This window comes from Lotus japonicus, chromosome 2, assembly GCF_012489685.1.
Source record: "Lotus japonicus ecotype B-129 chromosome 2, LjGifu_v1.2".
NCBI lineage: Eukaryota > Viridiplantae > Streptophyta > Magnoliopsida > Fabales > Fabaceae > Lotus > Lotus japonicus.
The window spans coordinates 74,968,776-74,991,488 of NC_080042.1; the positions used below are offsets into that span (position 1 = coordinate 74,968,776).

General features: G+C 35.1%; 2 protein-coding genes across 2 annotated transcripts; one reads left to right on the forward strand and one right to left on the reverse strand.

Annotated features, from left to right (window-relative positions):
• The first annotated feature begins 11,556 nt into the window (after positions 1–11,556).
• LOC130739556 (protein NRT1/ PTR FAMILY 3.1) lies at positions 11,557–16,582 on the forward strand. Its single transcript, XM_057591877.1, has 6 exons — positions 11,557–11,605; positions 11,729–11,761; positions 12,102–12,194; positions 12,307–12,524; positions 13,381–13,940; positions 15,459–16,582. Exons 3-6 carry the CDS (start codon positions 12,122–12,124, stop codon positions 16,348–16,350), a joined length of 1,743 nt encoding a protein of 580 aa, XP_057447860.1. The 5' UTR covers positions 11,557–11,605; positions 11,729–11,761; positions 12,102–12,121; the 3' UTR covers positions 16,351–16,582.
• A 542-nt stretch (positions 16,583–17,124) lies between these two features.
• LOC130739557 (protein PELPK1-like) lies at positions 17,125–21,806 on the reverse strand. Its single transcript, XM_057591878.1, has 3 exons — positions 21,330–21,806; positions 21,108–21,212; positions 17,125–18,111 (listed from the first exon to the last, which is right to left on the reverse strand). Exons 1-3 carry the CDS (start codon positions 21,738–21,740, stop codon positions 17,428–17,430), a joined length of 1,200 nt encoding a protein of 399 aa, XP_057447861.1. The 5' UTR covers positions 21,741–21,806; the 3' UTR covers positions 17,125–17,427.
• Between the last annotated feature and the right edge of the window lie 907 nt (positions 21,807–22,713).

A 22,713-nucleotide genomic window follows, 5' to 3' on the forward strand; every position in this document is an offset into this window, starting at 1 on the left:
CCTCTGCATTATTATCCATGTATTCATCATTGTCTATATACATAACTGTCTGGCTTTTATTATTGTTTATGGTGCAACCTGCCCAATGATGAAATTTTAAATACACTGGCAATTGGCAAGTCTAGAAGTGCAATAAGTACGAAAGTTTTCAAGCCTCTTGTTTAGTGTTGATGAGGTTTTCTTTGCTCACAATAATGGAATAAGGAATTGCCCAGGTTTTGTTTCCACACGATAGGGTTTTCCTCGTTAGTGTTGGATGGGATCAATTGGTTTTTTTCACTCCAATAAGGAGTAAACTCAGGGTTCAAAAGATTTCTTCCTGTTGACAGAGAAACAAAAGATTTATTTTTTAATTATTTTACCAAAACTTACTCAAGTATTAAGCTGATTATTAAGATTAATTTTACTTTTTTTATAAATGCTGTTAACATCTCCCTGATGGATTAAAGATCCTCTATATGCTAGAAATTTTGGACATCTACATAGCACGCTACTTGTCGTGGCCCAAGATCCCACACAAGCTTTTTGTAGTTTAATTTTATTTTATTACATTTAATTAAATCCTTTCAAAAGAAGTAAATTAATTCTTGAATATTTTAAAAATTCTTTACAGATACATAAGATTGAATTCGAAATTTATGGAGAAAAATGAATGTAAAGATAAAAAGAAAAATTATAAATTATTTTTAGGATGTCTTTTATTGACGAAATTATATTTTAGTTTCCAAAGTATCAATATGTAAATATTTGTTTTTGTGAATTTCAAGATTAAATTTTACATTTATAAGAATACACTTATTGGAATATATTTGTAGTTAATTTTTTTAATTTTTAAATGAATAAATATATGTAAAAAAAAGATATGTAAAATTTATCATTAAATAACTTTTATAACTAAAATTTTAAAATTAAAATATTTTGTAATATACATTACCATTTTTATGGACGTCATATTAGTCCCTATTTTTATGACGGCCATACTTTTCCTGTCACAATTCATGTTTTGTTAACAATGGATGATATTATTGTTTATTGATTTATTTTATTTGTAATTTTTTACAGCCATCAAGGATTCGATCTCCCGGACAGTCCATTTTCTTTTGCCAACATATAAAGTGAGATTTAGGCAGTCATGTAGTTTCAGAAACACACAGGAGAAATAGAGTTACAACAGATCCAGGCCTAAGGCTGAAGCTTTTTTTTGGTACATAATACAAGAACTATTTTCTCAACTAGCTCAGCAGTATAGTCAAATTCAGCAACTACATACAAGCAAGTGGCATTTAATGATGGAAGAAGGGGATGAAGAAGAATAAAGTGAAGATGAACAAGATGAAGATGAAGGAGGTGAAGATTGTGGGTTTATGTTATGGGTTTCTGAAGCATGATGGGGGGTGGGTTTTGGTGAAAATGATGGAAGCAGGGGGTGAAGAAGGTGGAAGAAAGAAGAAAGGGACCAAAGTGAAAGAAAATTAGAAAGATAATGTTGACTTTTATTAATTGGGTTAACGGACGTTAGAGGATTTTAACGTCAGGGACTAATATGACTATTTTTTGCCACATCTGGGGACCGCGAGCCTAATAAAATTCATCCAGGGACGATTCTGAAGTCGGTGCGAACATCCAAGGACGAATGTGACCATTTACCCGGTCACATTTTGTAAAGTGCACAGAAAACTTGCATATGTCTGCCTATAAAAGACAAGTGGCTGTGCTGTGAAATTAAAGTGATAAAAATCAAGGTAACTATGAATACCTACCTGTGGCAATCAATGTAACTATATATGAAAGTGAAAGTGAAAGTGAAGTAACAAAGTTCTCTTCCTCAACGTGTCATTGTAGTGACTACTACAGTAATAATAACTAAAATCTGGGTCCATAGTGAACCATTTTCATTCCTTAGCACTTGAAAAAAAATTCTGTGTTCTAAACGACACACCAAAAATGACAACCTAATATCCTATTATGATACAACTTTTACCAGCGACCTCATGTTGTTTCATCAGCACAAAACTAGATTGTCTCACGAAAAAGGGTCCCCAACTTCCACATGCATAGTCATAGACTATTTTAGCTGAGGACCTCAATCTAATTAGAAACCATGTTTTTCAACTCACTGCACATTCAGTTTAAAAGGACACGCATGATGGTCTTTCTGCTCAAGAGTGCGGTCGGTCACGGTTCATCGATCAACCTCTATAATTATTGGTCCCCAACCATATCATATCATCACTCATGGTGGCAAATGGCAATGCATGATTGCATTCCAACAACAAATTAAGACACAGGGCGTGAAGATGCATGTGTAGAAGGTGGGTTGGGCTTGGTCACTGGTCAGTTCAAAAGGACCACGATTGGTCGCTTTTCAGAGGACCCGCTTAGCCAACCCCACTAAGCCTAAAGTGGTCACAATCTTGATGAATAGCATGGCAGATTTCATTCTCGTGATCAAGAGAGGAAAAAAGTTGAGCCTAGAAAGGTTTGTCCACTCGAATTTGATAGCCCAATTTCGTGCATCAATTTTCAACAACAAAAATATTCAGAGCACCACTGATTTTAGAGAGAGACCGCAACATCTGTGTAGCAGTTTTTAACAACCACACATTGCAGAGTTTATTAATTTTTTTTTTGTAATCTTTTGCAATTTTTTAAATTACAGTGTTGAGTATCTTTGGTTGTACATGAATCAGTGTTATTTTGACAATTGTCTCTACAAATCTATGAGAAAATGATTATTGTACCGTAACAGTTTGTGTGACATGCTTTGGACACTCTCAATTTGTGGTGTTTAATGACTACTATAAATTAAGAAGTTATAAAAAATGGCAAAATCACATTTGTGGTTGTAATTGAGACAGTCAATCAGACCTTCATGTGTTTTGGTTTTTATTTTAACTCAACAATTTAAAAAAAAAAATATCGCGGTAACTATCACTATTCATAGTTTCATACATTTCTAACTATATATATATTTATTAATTATTATTTCTTTTTATACTATAAAAATATAAAAATTAAAGATGATTTTTTTTTGTTAACAGGAAAATTAAACAACGAAACTACAAGATACCAAGATCTTTCCTTAAGAGCATCTCCAATGCAAGGTTCTTAGTTTTTATTTTAGAGTTAAGAACTAAGAATTAAGAACTTTATCATTGGAGGTGCTAACATTGACTCCTTAGTTCTTAAAAATAAGAACCCAGTTCTTCTATAATGAGTTTTGTTTTTTGAGTTTTTAGCTTAAAATATTAATTATTTCTCTCTCATCCAAATTACTTTATTACTTTATGAGTTTTGTTTTATTACTTTATGAAAATAAAAAGTATAAATAATGTGGTTGGTGAGACCAAATGAATAGTGGTAAGAACTAAGAACTCATGGTTTGAGCAAAATTGCTTGAGAGTTGCTTAAACACATGTGGCAATACGGGCCCATATGAATAGTGCTAAGAACTAATAAATAAGAACTAGCATTGGAGATGCTCTAAGAGAGACAAAATCTCAGAAGGAGGATCTTCCAACTCGGTTAACACACACTGCAACCTAACACCCCTCCCTGCTAAGAAATCTGCAGGCTCATTATTCTCCCTAGTTACATGATGAACACTAAAAAATAAACAAAGAGATTAAATGTAAAACGTGTGTGAGCTAGGAACAAGAATGAGGTAGCGCGTGAAGAAAAAGTTCTAAAAACGCCAATAGTTAAAAAAAATGAAATTAGCAAAATTTAAAAAGACTATCAAGTCTGAAATGCAATAAGGCTTTGTCTAAGGAAGTTTTGAAGCACATTCGCCTACAATGGTTCTTCCATGGTTTTTTCATCCAAATCTGGTATTTTGCTTGTTTGGTCCTATTTCAGAGGAATTGTGCATCGTTGATGATGACCTTATGTAGTAGAGATGCTTTTCTGCAAACGGCAGAGTCGATTAGAGAAGCAACATTTATACTTTTAATACTAAATTTTTGCTTTGTTTGAAGTAGATCAGGTCATGGGTTGAGCTTTGGAACCATTGTCGTTTTCATCTTCGTTGCCAATCCACCATTATGTCATCTCTCCTCTATGGTTGGGCCAGGGTTTGGGCACCGACTTGGGTTTGTCATGGGCTCAATGTTACGAGCTTGGGTCTGCATGGTGTTTTTGCAAGTAGTTTTTCTTAATTTTAGTTAGTTTTAACTTTTGTTAGGTGTTCAAAAGAGTCATGAACTCAAGTGTGAGAAATTGTGTTGTAAGACGTTTTGGCATATGCTTCCTATGTATCATATGAGCTTTGCCCAATCAGATATACTACCCTATCAGATTATGGACATCTTGTCCTATGTTAACAATGAATGTTCACCTTTGAATAAAAAAAGAGTTTTGATGGATGAGTTTTTTATGAAGAAGATTCATAACTGATTCATAGCTAATGATTTTTTTTTTTTGGTTGAACATGGCTAATGAATTAGTAATGGAAATAGTACAAATTTGTCTACAAAACAATAGCTCATCTATGCATGCTTCATGCATATAGGCCCACCTTATAAATTATAACTACCGCGCGTCACAAAATTAATTTCCATATCAAATAATAAAGCGTTTACTAGCATTTTTTATTCAACATTTTTTTATGTTTGCATATATTCTTCACATGAGACGAGAAAATCCAAATAGTAATCCCATTTAATTTAATGGTACATAAATAATATGCACAAAACATATTGAAAATAGAAGCTAACATGTATGACGGGGTGCATGCACTTTATGAAATAAAAATAGTGTTAGCCCATGGATCACTTTCAAAGATCCATGCACCTTTTTTTCTTTTAGATATGATAGAATCATCCAGAAGCTAGTGTCCAAAACGCTAAGCAGTTCATAGCATTAGCAGGGTTGTAGGAGTTTCTCTTTCTCACGTCAACGAAAATGGAAGCATGATGATTAATTAGCAGTACTTCGCATTTTGCATTCCATTCACCGCCTATGAATCATATCTGTCTGTCAAGCTTATATATATTATTTCTCATATGAAAATTAAAGGAGGAAGAAAAAAAAAGTCCCTATAAATAAGATTTATAATCTTACTTTATTTTAAAATTTTAAAATATAATTATTTCAAGTTAGTTATCTATCATATATATGTTTGAAATGTACATTTTTTTCAACGAATTTAGGTTAAAACATTATATCACTTTCATGCTAGAAAAGAAAATAATAAATTACAAAATACTTTATTATATATATAATTGGATATTAAATTTTTTTTGTCAATAAAAAGCTAAACAAAGCCCAAAATTGTTACCTCATCGCCCCATTACCATTTTCCTATGATAAATTAAAAAGTGATATCAATTCTTCTTTAAGAGATTTGGACACCATATCTTTACAAAAATCTTAAAGCGCGCATTGAGTTTATGAATTACATCTTTATAAAGTATTTGTCTCACTCATTCTTAACTAATGTGGAATTCAAACTGACACTTGAATTCTCAACGTTCTATTTAAATATCAATTGTTAGAACAACAAGTAAACAGAGAATTTAGCAAAAAAACACACACAAAACTTCGATTACGCAGTTCGACCAATTGCCTATGATTGCAACTATAAAGCAACTATAGTTTCGTTAGGATTCAAAATACGCTCGGGTTACAATGTTACAAGCATATATACAAATACTAAAGATTTAAATTATAACAATACCCCGAGCCCCTTTTTGCCTTAACATTACCCATGGGTTATACTGGACATACATACATAATAGAGAAAAAACAATACTTGACAAACAATATTTCTTATTTAGGCTTCGTTTGGATTGATGGAGGGGAGGGAATGGAGCGGAAGGGAGGGGAGGGATGAAATGCTCCATTGTTTGGATTATTTTAAAATGGATGGAAATGAATGGAATCTAGTGGTACACATTCCATCACATACCACCTTTTACCCTCACTTTTGCTCCCCCAAATTTGGGAGGAATGTGATGGAGCAAAAAGGAATTGAAGCAATTGAAATTATGAAATTATTGATTTACCTTCACCGAAACCATTAGGCATGAAGTAACTGCTCACCTTGATGCCAAACTGCCACCCCCGGTGCTTGCTGATGACCCTATTTTAGTAGTGTTTTTAGGGTCATTTCTTTGGTTGTTTTGAGTCTTTTTGTTGAGTCTCATGTAGTGTTTCATGCATTCTCATGCATTTTTATTCTTTTCTTTAGTTTTATTTCGTTTTGGTAATTTGGTAGTTTAATAGGTAGTTTTCTTGCATTTTAAGTAAAGTTTAGGACTTGCATGGGTTTGTTGTGTTTTATGAGGGACTTCTTGTGCTAATGAGCTCTTGGAGCTTCTAGAATCTTCCTTGTCTTGTTGGTTAGGTTGGGAGTGCAGAAACTGAAGGAAAAGGAAGGCCAAGGAGCATGGAATTGATGAAGAACATAAAGGGAATTGAAAAGAGGAGTTTCAGAAGCCAAAAAGTCACTTTCAGGCGAGCTAGAGCGCCTAGGCGCTGGGAGTGGGCGCCTAGACGCCAATAGGGTCAGAGAGCATGTCTTTTGACATGCAATTGGCGCTCAGGCGCTCTGAATTGGCGCCTGAGCGCCCAGTTTCGTTATTTTCAGCCTATAAATAAGGCTTAGGCCAATTTCTTAGATACATTTTGTCATTCCACTCATTTTTGATCAAGTTTTGAGAGCTGAGGAGAACTTTGGGGCCAAGGGAGGTTTCCAACTTGTACTTTTCCTCAGGTTTTATTTACATTTTCTTCATGAATTCACTAGCCATGAGTGGCTAGTTTACTTTGTGCTTTGGGTTAAGAGATTCTATGAAACTTTAGTTTATAATTCCTATCTCTATGCATGAGTCTTGATCCATTCTTGTATTTCAATTCCTTATTGCATGTTTAGCTTTGGTGCACCTTTGCTATAGGCTAGATTATAATAGAATGAAAATTTGTTATGATTTAGGGACATGAATTGGAATAGATCCTTCTATACTTGCTTCTAGGAATAGAGTGAGGGTAGGGTTTTGTTGGCCTGAATAATTATGCTATCATACCTCTTATGAATGTTTAAGTACACAAGGAATTGGGCTTATCTTTCAATTTGAGAGAATTACTTTTGTGAGGAATCAACTAGTAAGTACATAGGCTATAACAACAAGATATAAATCAAGGATTCACATGCATAGGATAGGTGGACTAAAATGGATTAGATGATCAAACACCCAAGGCAATTTCCCATCATTTGTTATCTATATCTTTATTAACATTGCTCTCTTGCAAAACTTTTGTCACAATCACCCAAAACCAACCTCTGAATTTTACTGTTTTAAAGAACTTGCAAACTTTAAGCTTAAATCAATAATTCTCACTCACAATCCCTGTGGTTCGATAATTTAAAACCCGGAGGTATTCGTGCACTTGCGAATTGACCAATACTTGCTAATCTGTTAATTTTTTCTAAATAATGCCAGACTCATCTTCAACAATTTCACTGTTGTGCTTGCCTTTCATCATTAATATACAGAACGTATATGTCGATTAGTGAAGTGATTGTTGGAAAACCATTCCCTATTAATTTGTAGGGCTACTTATTTAATGTATGGTATCCAACAAGGTAGAAGGAAATTCATATATCTTATGAACTTAGAAAGAAATGATGTAATTCGGAATTTCTGTAGAAACAAAAACTTAAAAACAAAAACAAAAACAAAAGGAATGGGTAAATAAGAAAATTTTGTAGTAAATTAGCGCTGCAATTCTATTCACTTGTTGCAATTGTATACATTTAGTATCGAACATTGTGTCTCTTCCTGTGTCATTTGCAAAAAGGAATGGTTACCCAACAAAGCACCAAAAAGGATTTTTAAAATAAGGGTAGTATTGGAATAAAAAAATTAAAACTCATTTTATTTCGTCCACTATCTAAACAATAGAGTGGTAAGTTTGTTCCATTCCATCATAAAGTTTCCAAACAGTGAAAAATAATTTTCATTTCACTCCATCGCATTCCATTCCGTTCCATATATTCCATTCCATTTCGCTCCATTGTGAACCATTAATCCAAACATACCCAGAAAATGGGATGGATTTACTAACATTCCTTCTAGTTACAATCTAATTTATATTGTTAATTATTTGAAATTTGTTTGGACAAAAAGGTGTTATTTGTGAAAATGAATTAACTTTAAACTTCTAATTTTATATCCTAATCTAGTTAGGAAAAAAATTATTAATTGTTTATAAAATGTTTGTTGAGTATGCCTCATGTGTAATGTTAAAGGGGCAAGGGACGAGCGAGTGAACGACATTCACAACAAAAGAAGATTGATTATGATGATATTTTCTCTCCTATCACTAGACATACTTCTATCAGAGCAGTGTTGACCTTTGTATTCAGCAAAGACATGCATTTAGAGATATGGATGTGAAGACAACATTTCTCCACGGTAATCTAGATGATCAAATTTACATGTACTGCTAGATGGTTTCAGTGATACTGGACAGGGCAAACTAGTTTGTAAATTGAAGAGGTATTTGTATGGTACAAAGCAGCCTCCAAGATAGTGGTACGCGAGTGCTTTGATTCGTACATGCTTCCGATTGGTTATAGAAGGTGTGACTATGACTGTTGTATTTATGTTAGGAGCCTTCATGATGGTTCTTTTATTTTCCTGTTACTGTATGTAGATGATATGTTGATTGTTTCTAATCATTTACATGATGTAAATGAACTTAAAATGATGTTAGCTAGGTAAGGATTTTGCATGAAGGACTTAGGTGGTGCCAAGAAGATTCTTGGGATGAAAATTCACAAGGATAGACTTGTTAGAAAACTGTGACTCTCTCAGAAAAGCTTGTTGAAAGTGTTTTAGACAGATTTGACATGAGCAATTCAAAGGTTGTGAGTACTCTGTTGGCGAATCACTTTAACCCCTTAGTGGATCAGTGTGCAAAGACAGATGCAAAAGTTGAGTGTATGTCAAAGATTTCTTACGTTAGTGATGTGAGTTGTTTAATGTATGTTATGGTCTGTACTAAACCAGATTTGGCATAAGCTATAAGTCAATTTTGCAAGTTTATGTTCAAACCAGGTAAGCTTCATTAAGAAATAGTCAGGTGGATCCTCAGGTACTTGAAGTGTACAACAAATCATGGTATCATGTTTAGCTATGGAGGAGGTGACCCTTCAGGTGTAGGATATGTTGATTCGAACTATGCAGGTAATATGGATGATATGAGGTCTACAACAAAATATGTCTTTACTCTTGGAAGATGACCTATTTGCTGGAAATCATCAGTTCAATCCATAGTGGTCATGTCTACAACTGAAGCAGAGTACATGACAGTAGTTGCGGCTGTCTAAGAGACCTTATGGCTTATAGGGTTAGTGAAGAAATTGGGTATTGAGCAAGGTGGAGTTCACTTGCATTGTGATAGTCAAAGTATCACATATTTGGCAAACAACCAGGTGTATTATGCTAGGACCAAGCATATTGATTGAGAGATTTCACAAGATGAGAGAGTTGCTTGCATATGAATAGATACTACTTGAAAAAATTCATATTTTAGAAAATCCAGTTGATATGTTGATCAAGCCAAAGCATTGACAAACTCAAGCGCAGTTTGAACTTGTTACATGTTTCTTAGTGTTAAGCCCAAATTACACACCCCAGTTGTTCGGATATGACCATTATGCAGTGAATCTTTATAAGTTTAGTTTGATATTCGTCAAAGTAGATATTGTTGAGTATGACTCACGATGATGTCAAGGGGATAAGTGGTAAACGAGAATTATTTGTTACGAGGGTATAACTAGGGGGTGTGGGGGTGCCGGAAGCGAAGCCGCCCCCAATACACTCCAGGAGTATTGTTGTAATTTGGTCTTTATATATTGATCTGTAACATTGTAACCCTATTTCTTAATTTAATCAATAAGACAGAACTACAATTGTTTTGTAACACATCGCCACACTTTACCAAACCGTGTTAACAGACCTCTTGTATTCATCTATTATTTGTGTGTTTTCTTTATTACTTCTATATTGGTTGGTGTACTAACAATGTTCTAAATTAATAGAGATAATGGTCAAATTAGTCTCTAAATTAGTAAGTGAGATTGATTTTAGTTCATTTGAGGAAAAATGGTGTTTAGTGCCGGTCATGTTTACAATTGCTGGCGGTTTTTTACCGCTACTAAACGTTATTTTTCTCATAGAAAGTAAATTTAATTTAAACCTGTTTACAAACTTAAAAACTAATTTAATATGACTATTAACTCAAACTAACTTCAGCTAGCTTGGTTTGGGATGAGCCTGTGAATGGTGTAGCTGATTTGTTGAGGGCTGATCTCATGGGTACTTCGTTCATGAGGGTCTAACCTCCTTTCTCTTTTTTCTTTCTTTGCTTTTGTATCAAAAAAAACTAATATAATTCACCGAAACCAAATATACCTGCCACGTCTTTTTCTGACTTATGTAACACACCGTCTCGCTTCACTACCGTAAAATCTATGACTTTTGGTGTCACTGAAACCAAACATTAACATATGAACTCCTCTCGATCTGATATATTCCTCGACTCTTGGTATCTCAAATATTATAGAATATTTGAGGAGTGTTAAAGAGTTCTTTTTGTTAAATAAAAGTATAAAATATTTGCGGATGGTTAACAGTTTTCTTCATAGGCCACATTGGAGAAACGTTTTTCTAACCTTCAAAATTAATATGTTAGCAACTTGCTCAATACGATAACTCAAGGCAGCAGAGGAGGAACTAGTTGTTGTTTTGTTAGAGAAGAATATAATTACAGTTGGTACAAAAGATTAAGAGACCAATGTGTGTAATGAACCATAGTTTAAAAGCAAGTTTATTTGAATGAGAATTTATGCGAAAATACAAGATCGGAAACAATCCGGTAAAATATTTAGCCAACATATAGCTACTTTATTGATCTCTCTATAAACATGATTTTTTTTATAAGCCTCTATTAACATGGTTAAATGCGACATTAATTTAATTTCATCTATCACTAAAAACAAATATGAATTGTGTACATCTAATCCTTGATAGCTCTGAGTCTGACAACCCGAAGACTCTATGACTCCACACATTGCTGATAGTTCTTATCAATAGCCAATTTCAGCCCTCTCTTCATTCCCACCGCCTCTCAACAGTAACAAAACACCAAAAAAATTAATGATATATACATGATTTGTATAAAAATATTCATTATCTAATAATCGCACATAAATGGGTGTCTAAATATTTTGATTATCAATCTTACATAAACACATAAAGTAGCACACTAGACAAGTTGAGGGAGAAAAAATTACACATGCCAAAATTTTCTTGTCTCATGCGTACCTTCCAAGTTCCAACCATTGTATCTAATTATAAAATGTTTAATTAAAATATTCCTCCTCTTTATTGAAACCAAATTACTTTACAGTCCTTTTAAATTTTTGTTAAAAAAAAAGATAGACAAGGACATGAACATATTATAACTGTATAATATATATTTCACATGATCGAGTTTGTATATAAATTATACTGACATGCATACTCAAATGAAAATGCTATCAACGGATTTAAATAGTTATTGATCTGATTCCTTAAATAATTTGAGGTCTATTGAGGTTGGTTTTCAGTAATTTGTTTGAATCATTCTGGTTTTCTATACGAGGAATCTGCATATTATTTATTTTTTAACCATGTAATTGAGTTATAATCTACACTAATATTCTTTGGCTTTTGTATAGGCAAAAACTTCAGTCCAACACCAAATAAGAGAGGTACTGATGCCCATATTTTGCATATTATGAATTTGGTTCGCAAGTTAAAATAAATTTTCTTTAAGTTAATTTTTACATGTAAGAAGCATATTATAAATAACATGTACTGAATGTTAGTAATAAAAACATGATTCATGAAAGAATCACTTTTAAACATGGCCACACCGCCTATATTTTTTCCATTATTTTTCACTGGAAAAATAAATTATTTGTGGCTATCATTCTACAAGTGTTGGTGTGAACGCTTCACATAGTGGTTGCGGTGACAAGTGATCAGATCTTACAAACCTCAACCTTACCCTATAAATACTAACTCTATGGCCATTTTATGTACAAGAAGACGAATAGAGTTTTGAAAAGATGGAGAACAATAATGATCATGCTAGAAGTAGAAGGAAACAGGGAGGGCTCGTCACAATGCCCTTCATCTTTGGTAAGAATATTCATAACAGAAACTCTAGCTAGTGTATATCTATTATTTCATAATATATTTTATGTGTGTGATTTGATTAATAGGAGAACCTTATATTATTATTTTGGTGCAGCTAATGAGATTTGTGAGAAGTTGGCTGTGGTGGGTTTCAGTACAAACATGATTAGCTACTTGACAACACAGCTTCATATGCCATTAACCAAAGCTGCTAACACTCTCACTAACTTTGGTGGAACTGCAAGCTTGACACCATTGCTTGGTGCCTTCATTTCTGATTCTTATGCTGGAAAGTTTTGGACTATCACCATGGCTTCTGTTTTATATCAGATAGTAATTATCTTCCCCTTATCCTTCATTTTTTTATTTTTCACAAGAAAGATTTTCTCTTAATGAGGAAATAAAAGTGAAAATAAAATATTATTTTTATGATTATTGGTGAAAACATACACAATAAAAATAGAAAAATATATATTTTCCAAGCAGAAATTTAATTCGTTAATCTGTTCTAATCAAGATTTCTTCTTTTGAAGTGAATTATATATGTGCGTGTGCGTGTGTGTGTTACAACATAGAGTTAGCGTGTCAATGAATTGCTAGCTTAGTTAATAAAAAATAATGTCCACACATAATCCTTGGAGCTGCTTTGTACTGTAACCTGAGCTCCTCTTTTTGCTCTTGGGTGCTTCTCATTTTCAATAAATTAAGTTTTTGCTTTAAAAAAAAGAACCTCACTAAATTGAGGGATTCCATAAATTTTACAGGAAAAAAAGTGAAAATCAATAGTTAAGGTAAAAAATGGAGACTTCTTAAGCATTATGCTTAATTGAGCGTTTTGTCCATGAGTAGTGTAAATGGAGAAGAATTTTGTGGGAGAGATCTAGTCTCTTAACGTGATTAATAAGCCTAAAGATGATTAATTAGTTTTATGTGTTGTTGGTTGTGTGATATTTTTATAATAATAATTAAAAAGATACAAGCAAGTGAAGATTAATTCAAGTCCTAATTATATGTAACATTCATTGAAGAACTTTTTATTAGAAAAACTGATAAATCTTTGAAATTTTTCAACCATGCCAAAATGATTTTATTTGTATCAATTAAATGCCCTTTGGAAAGCTTGTTGAAAGAAGCTACTTTATATTCCATTTTGTCACCGTGCATATGCTGATTGTGTTTGATTGCTCAGGGGATGGTTAGTTTGACAATATCAGCAGTACTGCCACAGTTAAGACCACCTCCTTGTAGAGGTGAAGAGGTATGCAAGCAAGCTACTGACGGACAGCTGGCAGTGCTGCACATCTCATTATTTCTTGGGGCGCTAGGGTCGGGTGGAATCCGACCCTGTGTGGTCGCGTTCGGAGCCGACCAGTTTGATGAGTCGGACCCGAAGCAGACCACAAAAACATGGTCTTATTTCAACTGGTACTATTTTGTAATGGGTGCAGCTATACTTGTGGCTGTGACCGTTCTTGTGTACATTCAAGATAATGTTGGATGGGGATTGGGCCTTGGAATCCCTACGGTTGCGATGTTTCTCTCAATCATAGCTTTCATTGTTGGATACCCGCTTTACCGGAATGTGAACCCGGCTGGGAGCCCGTTTACCCGGCTCATGCAAGTAGCTGTGGCTGCATTTCATAAGAGGAATGTGCCCAATGTGCCAGACCCGAATTTGCTGTACCAAAATGATGAAATGGATGCATCTATTTCATTGGGTGGGAAACTTGTTCATAGTGAACAGATGAAGTAAGTAATTTATCTCACTATCACTCTCTTCTTTCCATTTAAAATTTGATGGGCAGATATTAATTGGTGTTTCAATAACTTGACAATTCAATAATGGCCTTAAGTCATCAATGATTGGTAGAGAGATTCACGAGACAACCACTAAAGCATCATCATATGTTGATTTCTTGTGGATAAAGATCATCAGTTGCACATTCCTTCATACCTTCATTTTTAACTTGATCTAATCAATTTTATTGTCTATAAATTTGGGACTGTAAGGTGTAATTTAACATTTATGGAAAGCATTTGGTGTGTCATCATTTCTCTGTAGTTAAATAACCACACACTTTTAAATTTTGAAGTTAATAAATTTTACATATATAGATAGATATGATAAGAGAAAGATATCTGATTTGATGTATTACTTAATCTGACAATATGTATGTACTGACTAATCCTCTTGAATTTACAAGATATACTCAACATCAACCAATTATTTGTGTAGTGTCGTAACTCCAGCCAATTTTCATTAGGATAATCCAAGTGGGTTCCTTATTGCGTCAAATCAAAGTACAAGTTTCCATTTTTTTTTCTCATCCAAAGTATCTCCTGAGCTGATAGCTCATAGTGTCAGACTAATTAATCACCCGCGCACTAAGTGATAAAGATTTGACTAGAGTAACAAGTGTCTGTTTATGTAAATTTAAAAAAAAAAAATCTTTTAGATGTTATTTTTTTTCATACATCTAAAAGATAAATTATACCCTCCAATGATTGATTCTTGAATTTTTCCATCATCAACTCATATGTCTCCTATCTCTTACCATTAAGTTATCTTTCGGGAAGAAAAGTTATTTGTTTAGATCATGATAAAATAGTTTTATATATAAAACACATTGTTTAATAGAAAAATATCTTCTTTTTTTAAAATAAACACAAATGTGTTCTGAATGTGGAAGTAGCAGATTAGAGCCCAGTAGTTTGCCAGGTTTTTCTTTTGTGGACCATAGTCATCGACCTCTTGCCATTACTAAGTAAGTAAAAGTGAGTTTGATGATGATCACATCATTAACTGGTCCAGTGTCCACCCAGCCCTGGTCTTGTCCACATGCTTCCTCCTCATGGATTTATATGAAAAGTTTTTGGATTTGATGACCACCACCATCAACATGCATGTTTGTGTTCATCCATGATTAGGCAACCATTCTGCTAGCCAACAAAAGCTTCCTGTTAACATGACTCATATTAGTCCCCACCTCACCTATTAGGCTATTACCAAACAAAGCCTAGACACAGTGTGCACTTTCAGTTTTGGTCCATGTGATGCTTTGTTTTTGTTTCCACTGCCCTTTGCATTCCTGGGCTTGGGTGAGTGTCCACATTTGATCTTTCGATCGGACCACGGTCGGTCCGATTATTGAACTTTAAATCGGTGCCTCGATCGGTCCAATGACCTGACCCGGTTCTGAGAACATTGGAGTAAAGTGAAATGGAGGTTTTTTTTCACTCTTAACTAACTCCCTTTTTTTTCAACAGATTTCTGGACAAGGCAGCAATTGTGACAGCAGAAGACAACAGCAAAACACCCAACAAATGGAGACTAAACACAGTTCACAGAGTGGAGGAACTCAAGTCCATAATCAGAATGGGACCTATATGGGCCTCAGGCATCCTTCTAATCACAGCCTATGCTCAACAAGGCACATTCTCCCTTCAACAAGCCAAAACCATGGACAGACACATCACCAAGTCCTTCCAAATCCCAGCAGGCTCCATGTCTGTTTTCACCATCATCACCATGCTCACCACCACCGCCTTGTACGACCGAGTCTTGATCCGTGTAGCCCGCAGGTTCACCGGGCTCGACCGGGGTATCAGCTTCCTCCACCGCATGGGAATTGGGTTTGTGATCTCAACTATAGCCACCTTTGTTGCTGGATTTGTCGAAATGAAGCGAAAGAATGTAGCTTTAGCCCATGGGCTTATTGAACACTCCCATGAAACAATCCCAATCTCAGTGTTCTGGCTTGTGCCACAGTACAGCCTTCATGGCTTAGCAGAGGCCTTCATGTCCATTGGGCACCTTGAGTTTTTCTATGATCAGGCACCAGAAAGCATGACAAGCACTGCAATGGCCTTTTTTTGGACTTCAATTTCTCTTGGAAACTATATTAGCACATTTCTAGTTTCCTTGGTCCACAAGTTTACTGCAGGGCCTGATGGCTCAAATTGGCTCCCTGATACAAACCTCAACAAGGGGAGGTTGGAGTACTTTTACTGGCTCATCACGCTTCTGCAGTTTATCAACCTTATTTACTACTTGTTTTGTGCGAAATTCTACACCTACAAGCAAATTCAGATCCATGACAGAGGGGATAGCAGTTCAGAAGGGAACCACATTGAGCTCGCTACGTCGGAAACAGTTTAAGTGCAAATTTATATGGATTTAGTAGTTTTTAGAGTTTTAGTTTCTCACTATGTACTATGTAGAAGGTAGGAGACTATGTTACATAAATAATTTTATTACAAAACAACAGTAGATTGAAGGAATGTATCTATTAGCTTAATGTTGCTATGAATAAACGATTGTCACTATGAAGATTAAAACCAGATTTAGAATGAATCTAAGAGAAGAGAAAATGAAGAGTTTTCTGATTGAATGAGTCTTCTTTTAGTTACCTACTCACTCTAACTAACTGCTAACTCTCTACAGTTAAGGGTCACTAACAGTTAAGAGGCACTAACTCAATTAACTGCTAAGTGCTAATTCTAACTATCGGCAGTTATAACTAGCTCAACTAACTTTCACTATCTTTACAAAGATAATACAAGTATGCATCGAGGATCATGCTGATGGCTCAGCTTTTTCTCTTGGCCACTGTATATTATCATAATCAAGTGTTAAGAGCTTCATTTGCCATGTTGTATTTCTTCATTTGTTTGCCATTTTTTGTGTATAACTCAACCACCTCAAGATATTCGTGGAGTAAATGTTAGTCAGGTTCAAAATTTGCTAGTGGACTTGTGGCACTCGTGGTTCCAGTTCCGCTAGTAGTGTAGTACTACTACTAACCGATTAAGATTGCTCCATGTTTAAGTTTTTCACATACACTAATAAACTTAGAAATTAAATTATCTATCGTATGATCCAAAGCTGAATTTGGAGTTGTATTCTAGATTTGATAAAAGTTAGCAACACGGCTGCTCAAACAACATTAGATATAAAAATCTTGGAAATTTCTGAATAAAAAATACAATCTTATTAAATTCATGACACTTTACAAGAAGGATATGATATGACCCTCAATATCAGTAGTATAATCAACTAAACAAGCTTGACACTAAACGTAATGTGTAATTTAATAAGGTTCATACTAAACCATGACAACCACTCTCATGTAGCTACAACATATGAAAATTTTATAAAGAATTGGAAATCAAACAGCATGAGCTAGGCACTGGATAATAGGAAGCTATATGACATGAAAAAAGACATGATTCCAACTTAAGGACTGGTGGTTGGAAAGGATTTAGGAATTTCAGGGACTTTAGGCAATTCAGGGACATCAACCTTAGGCAGTTCAGGCTTTGGAAACTCAGGGACCTTAGGCATCTCAGGTTTTGGCAATTCAGGAACATTAACCTTAGGTAGCTCAGGCTTTGGAAATTCAGGGACCTTAGGTAGCTCAGGCTTTGGAAATTCAGGGACCTTAGGCATTTCTGGTTTTGGCAATTCAGGGACATTGATCTTTGGTAGTTCAGGCTTTGGCAACTCAGGGACCTTAGGCATTTCTGGTTTGGGCAATTCAGGGGCATTGAGCTTAGGTAGCTCAGGTCTTGCCAATTCAGGGACCTTAACCTTAGGTAGCTCAGGCTTTTGCAGTTCAGGTACATTAACCTTGGGTGGCTCGGGATTTGGCAGCTCAGGAACCTTAGGTAGTTCAGGCTTTGGCAATTCAGGGACATTAACCTTAGGTGGCTCAGGCTTTGGCAATTCAGGAACCTTAGGTAGTTCAGGCTTTGGCAATTCAGGGACCTTAGGCAATTCTGGTTTTGGAAATTCAGGAACATTAACCTTTGGTAGCTCAGGCTTTGGCAATTCAGGAAGTTTAGGCAGTTCTGGTTTTGGCAATTCTGGGATCTTAGGCAATTCTGGCTTAGGTAATTCAGGGACTTCAGGTAAGACAGGCTTCGACTCTAAAAGAATGCGTGCCCCGGCAACCATTATGGGGCTGTTTGCTGACAACAAAGTAAGATACAAAAATGGAAAAATGATTGTTGACAAACTGATGGAAGCCATTGTTGATTCAAGCTGGTGACTAGAATTTCAGGAGGTTCAATAGAAGTTTGAACTCTCTGCAAATGGTTTTGATATGCTCTGCAGGTGTTATCTATGGGGCTTTTATAGATGAAATTGTGTACTATTTGGACAAGCAGGGTGAGTTGGAGGGATAATGAAAGTGTTGTTAGTTCAACTTCCTACCTATATAGTATCTCATCAAACAAAATAAGAAACGTTGTTGGTCAACTGACCAATCTACATTAGAAGGCAATAAACTATGAAGGTATTTTGGACCTTCCAAATAAGAAATACCACTTACCCATGAAAGCCAATTTTCTCAGTGACAAAGCAACATCACAACCAAGGATTACTAGAGATTTTTTCCAACCAAAACTATTTTTATTTAGCTTGCAAATTTTCTAATGCCTTGTCAGTAAACTAGATTCAACTTCAGAACCCCAAAAAGCTTAGTAAAGTATTCTGTGAGAATGTATGAGAAAAGTCAAAGGTTAGGTTAATCAACCATATCAGTACCTTTTGAAAAGCTTTCCATGCAAACCCAAGCATAGCCTTTTCTTTACACGTTTATGCCTCTGATTAGTTGCTTCAAATCTTGTAACTTTTCCACCCTACAAAATACAAATGTCTAGTATTATTATTGAGTTATTTGTGATTTGTGTTGTTGCTGTCCCACTACATTTCAAAAACTCTAATACGGATATGTGACAATAATCTGATCTCAATTTGCTGCTGTAGTGACAGAACATGATTTATTATCACATCTATCATTACTGCTATTCCCATTGCCAGCAAAATCATAAGAATGGCAGCACATGTTACGACCTCACAAGTAGACATTTACTAAATAAAAGATGACATGATAGAAAATGTAATTTGGATAAAACCATAGCACCCTAAATGTGGATGTTTTTTACTCAAACAAACTAAAGATAATTAATTGTTGCTTCGATTGAGTATACACAGTTTTGGCCTTCTGCAGTATTTACCAAAATGTTAATAATTGACATTACCCAATCTTCAAGGATCATGTTGATAAAATCTTAAGCATAAAGTCCAAGAAGAACTATGATTATAGCCCAAGATACCATCACCCAATTCTGACTGATCACAATTTCGTGTGTGATGACAAAGTTAAGTAGAAATTTGAAAGGGAAGAAGAGCTTTCTAGACATGTTAGTACTGATGTATCTTGTCTGGTTGAAATAGTCTCAATAGCATAATTGGGAGATGGAATGACAACAATCGAAGCTCTCACTATTAGACCTGTATACAAATTTAAAATGCAGAAGGCTTCTTAATATCTTTCATGCTTGGTTTCTGGGCTGCCCATATTGATTTAATAATGCTGGCATGTAATATAATTTTACCTTTCCATCAAGCTTTAAATTCATATCAAACCATGCTGCAGCTTTCCAAGTATTATGACTGGTTGAAATATAATATACTTATGGTAGTGGATTATGCAAGCATCTGGATTTTACTGTAAAAGATTACCTATCACAGATAAAATTGCACAAGCAAAAAAGTGCTCAATTCTCATCAACTTGTCAAATCCCTTTCAAACCAAGCATATGAATCAGTGTGCTAATCATTATCTCACCATTTCAAAGAACCAACCAACCATTAACCATGAAGTTTGAGAAAGAAAGAAGGTGGCGAGGAACAACCTCTGTGGATGGGGGCATTGGGCCTAAGAAGAGAGGGAAAGCTACCATTATGAACACTGAACTTTTTTACTGCTGGAGGCAACACAGATAGATAAGTTTTATTATGTGAGGTTGCTAAAAAAAAGTTATGTGGCTACGTTTTATTTATTCTTTTACGGAAATCACGTTTTTGTTAAAGGTATCTTAACATGATTCACATCACTTTAACTCACGTTTACAAGACTCAATTCATTATGGACAGGCTTAATTCTGTTAACGCTGGTCCAAACACGCACTTAATTCTACTAAAGCGGATCCAAACAAACACTTCAATTAATATTCAGAATTACACCCAATTTTTTACTTGAATTACACTATTGATCAATCTAGAATGAGATTATAACTCATGGATTAAGTTAGAGAACCCATTGATGATTAATTTGTACTTAATATCCACACTCATTGTATTAGTAAAAGAGTGGCTGGCTACACAAGATACCATTCAACCACCTCAGAATATCAGTGTAAACGTTAGTCAGATTGTAACTTTGCTTGTTGTCCAAGAACTCATGGCTCAACTCCTACTAATGTATTAGATAGTATCAATGTTTACTTAAGTATTTGATATATGCAAATAAACTCAGAAATTAAATCATCTTTAAATGATCCAAGGACATCATTCTTCTTTCTTGTTTTAAGAGTAAGATTTCCCAACTGAAATTGGGAAGGCGGATTCAGAGTTGCAGACCACATTTCATTTCATGAACGTAATAACATAACAGCTCAAACTAAATTAGAACTTGGAAATATAGAAATCTATGAAAAAAAATATTGCAATCTTATTAAATTCACTGCTTATACATGAAGGATATGATACCAGCAATAGGCAGTGGTAAAATCAATTTAAACAAGCTCAAACTAAACATAATGTCTAATCTTAGTAAGGTTCATACTGAACCATGACAATCACTCTCATGTAACTATAGCTTATAACAAATCAAACAGTACTGAAAATTAAATCATAATATCATATCACTCCCATCAAACAGCATGGACTAGGCACTGGACTGCCAGCTATATGACCTGAGACAAGACGACGTATGGCATAATTCCAACTTAAGGACTGGTTGTTGGAATAGCTTTAGGAAATTCAGGGACATTAATCTTAGGTAGCTCAGGCTTTGGCAACTCAGGAACCTTAGGCATCTCAGGTTTTGGGAATTCAGGAACATTAACCTTAGGTAGCTCAGGCTTTGGCAATTCAGGGACCTTAGGAATTTCTGGTTTTGGCAATTCAGGGACATTGATCTTTGGTAGTTCAGGCTTTGGCAACTCAGGGACCTTAGGCATCTCTGGTTTTGGCAATTCAGGGACATTAAGCTTAGGCAGCTCAGGTTTTGGCAATTCAGGGACTTCAACTTTTGGTACCTCAGGCTTTGGCAATTCAGGGACATTAACCTTGGGTAGCTCAGGCTTTGGCAACTCAGGAACCTTAGGTAGTTCAGGCTTTGGCAACTCAGGAACCTTAGGTAGTTCAGGCTTTGGCAATTCAGGGACCTTAGGCAATTCTGGTTTTGGCAATTCAGGAACATTAGGCTTTGGCAACTCAGGAACCTTAGGTAGTTCAGGCTTTGGCAACTCAGGAACCTTAGGTAGTTCAGGCTTTGGCAATTCAGGGACCTTAGGCAATTCTGGTTTTGGCAATTCAGGAACATTAACCTTTGGTAGCTCAGGCTTTGGCAGTTCAGGAAGTTTAGGCAGTTCTGGTTTTGGAAATTCTGGGATCTTAGGCAATTCTGGCTTAGGTAATTCAGGGACTTCAGGCAAGACAGGCTTTGACTCTAAAAGAATGCGTGCCCCGGCAACCATTATGTGGCTGTTTGCTGACAACAAAGTTAGAACCAAAAGTGGAAAGATGATTGTTGACAAACTGCTTGAAGCCATGGTTGATTCAAGCTGGTGATTAGAACTTCAGGAGTATCAATAAGAGTTGGAGCTCTCTGCTTGCAAATGATGGTTTTGATATGCTTTGCTAGTGTAGTCTGCAGATGTTATCTATGGGGCTTTTATAGAAAAAATTGTGTAAAAGGACAATCAGGGTGAGTTGGTGGGATACTGTCAGCATTGTTCGTTCAACTTCTTACCTATATAGTATCTCATCAGAAAATTGATTAGAGCCATTGTTGGTCAACTTACCTATCTATATTAGAAGAGAATGAAGACAAAATCATGACCTTCGAATTAAAAAATGCCCTTTTATCATGAAAGCTATATTCTCAGTGAAAAAGGTAACCTGAACACCAAAATACCTTCAGCTTGCAAACTTTCTAATGCCTTGACTACAGATAAGAAGGTTAACAAAAAAACTATTAATGAGAAAAGTCAAAATTAGGTTCATCAACCATACCAGTACTTCTTCCATATCTCTAACATATAACCAAACCTTCTGAAAAGCTTTTCATGCAAATCCTTGTTTACACGTTTATGCCTCTTACTAATTGCTCCAAATCTTCAATATCTTCCATACAAAAGAGATGGCCTATACAGCTGTGATTCCCTCCAGGCTCCATCTTATTCCTCTGCATCCACAAATCCTTAAGAGTTGAGAATTCTTAGCATTTTATCTGTTGATATTTCATACTGATAATATTTCCACTATTTAAAACTTAATCAGATAATGAACACATTTAAAAAATGATCAACTCATAAAGTCATAATGTTACTAAGATAAGTTAAAGTTAGGCTTATTAGCACTTTTGGTCCTCCAGGTTTCAAAAATGTGCAAACGGAGTCCCCTAAGTTTAAAAATAGCATTCTGCTACCCCGACGTTTATCTCCGTTA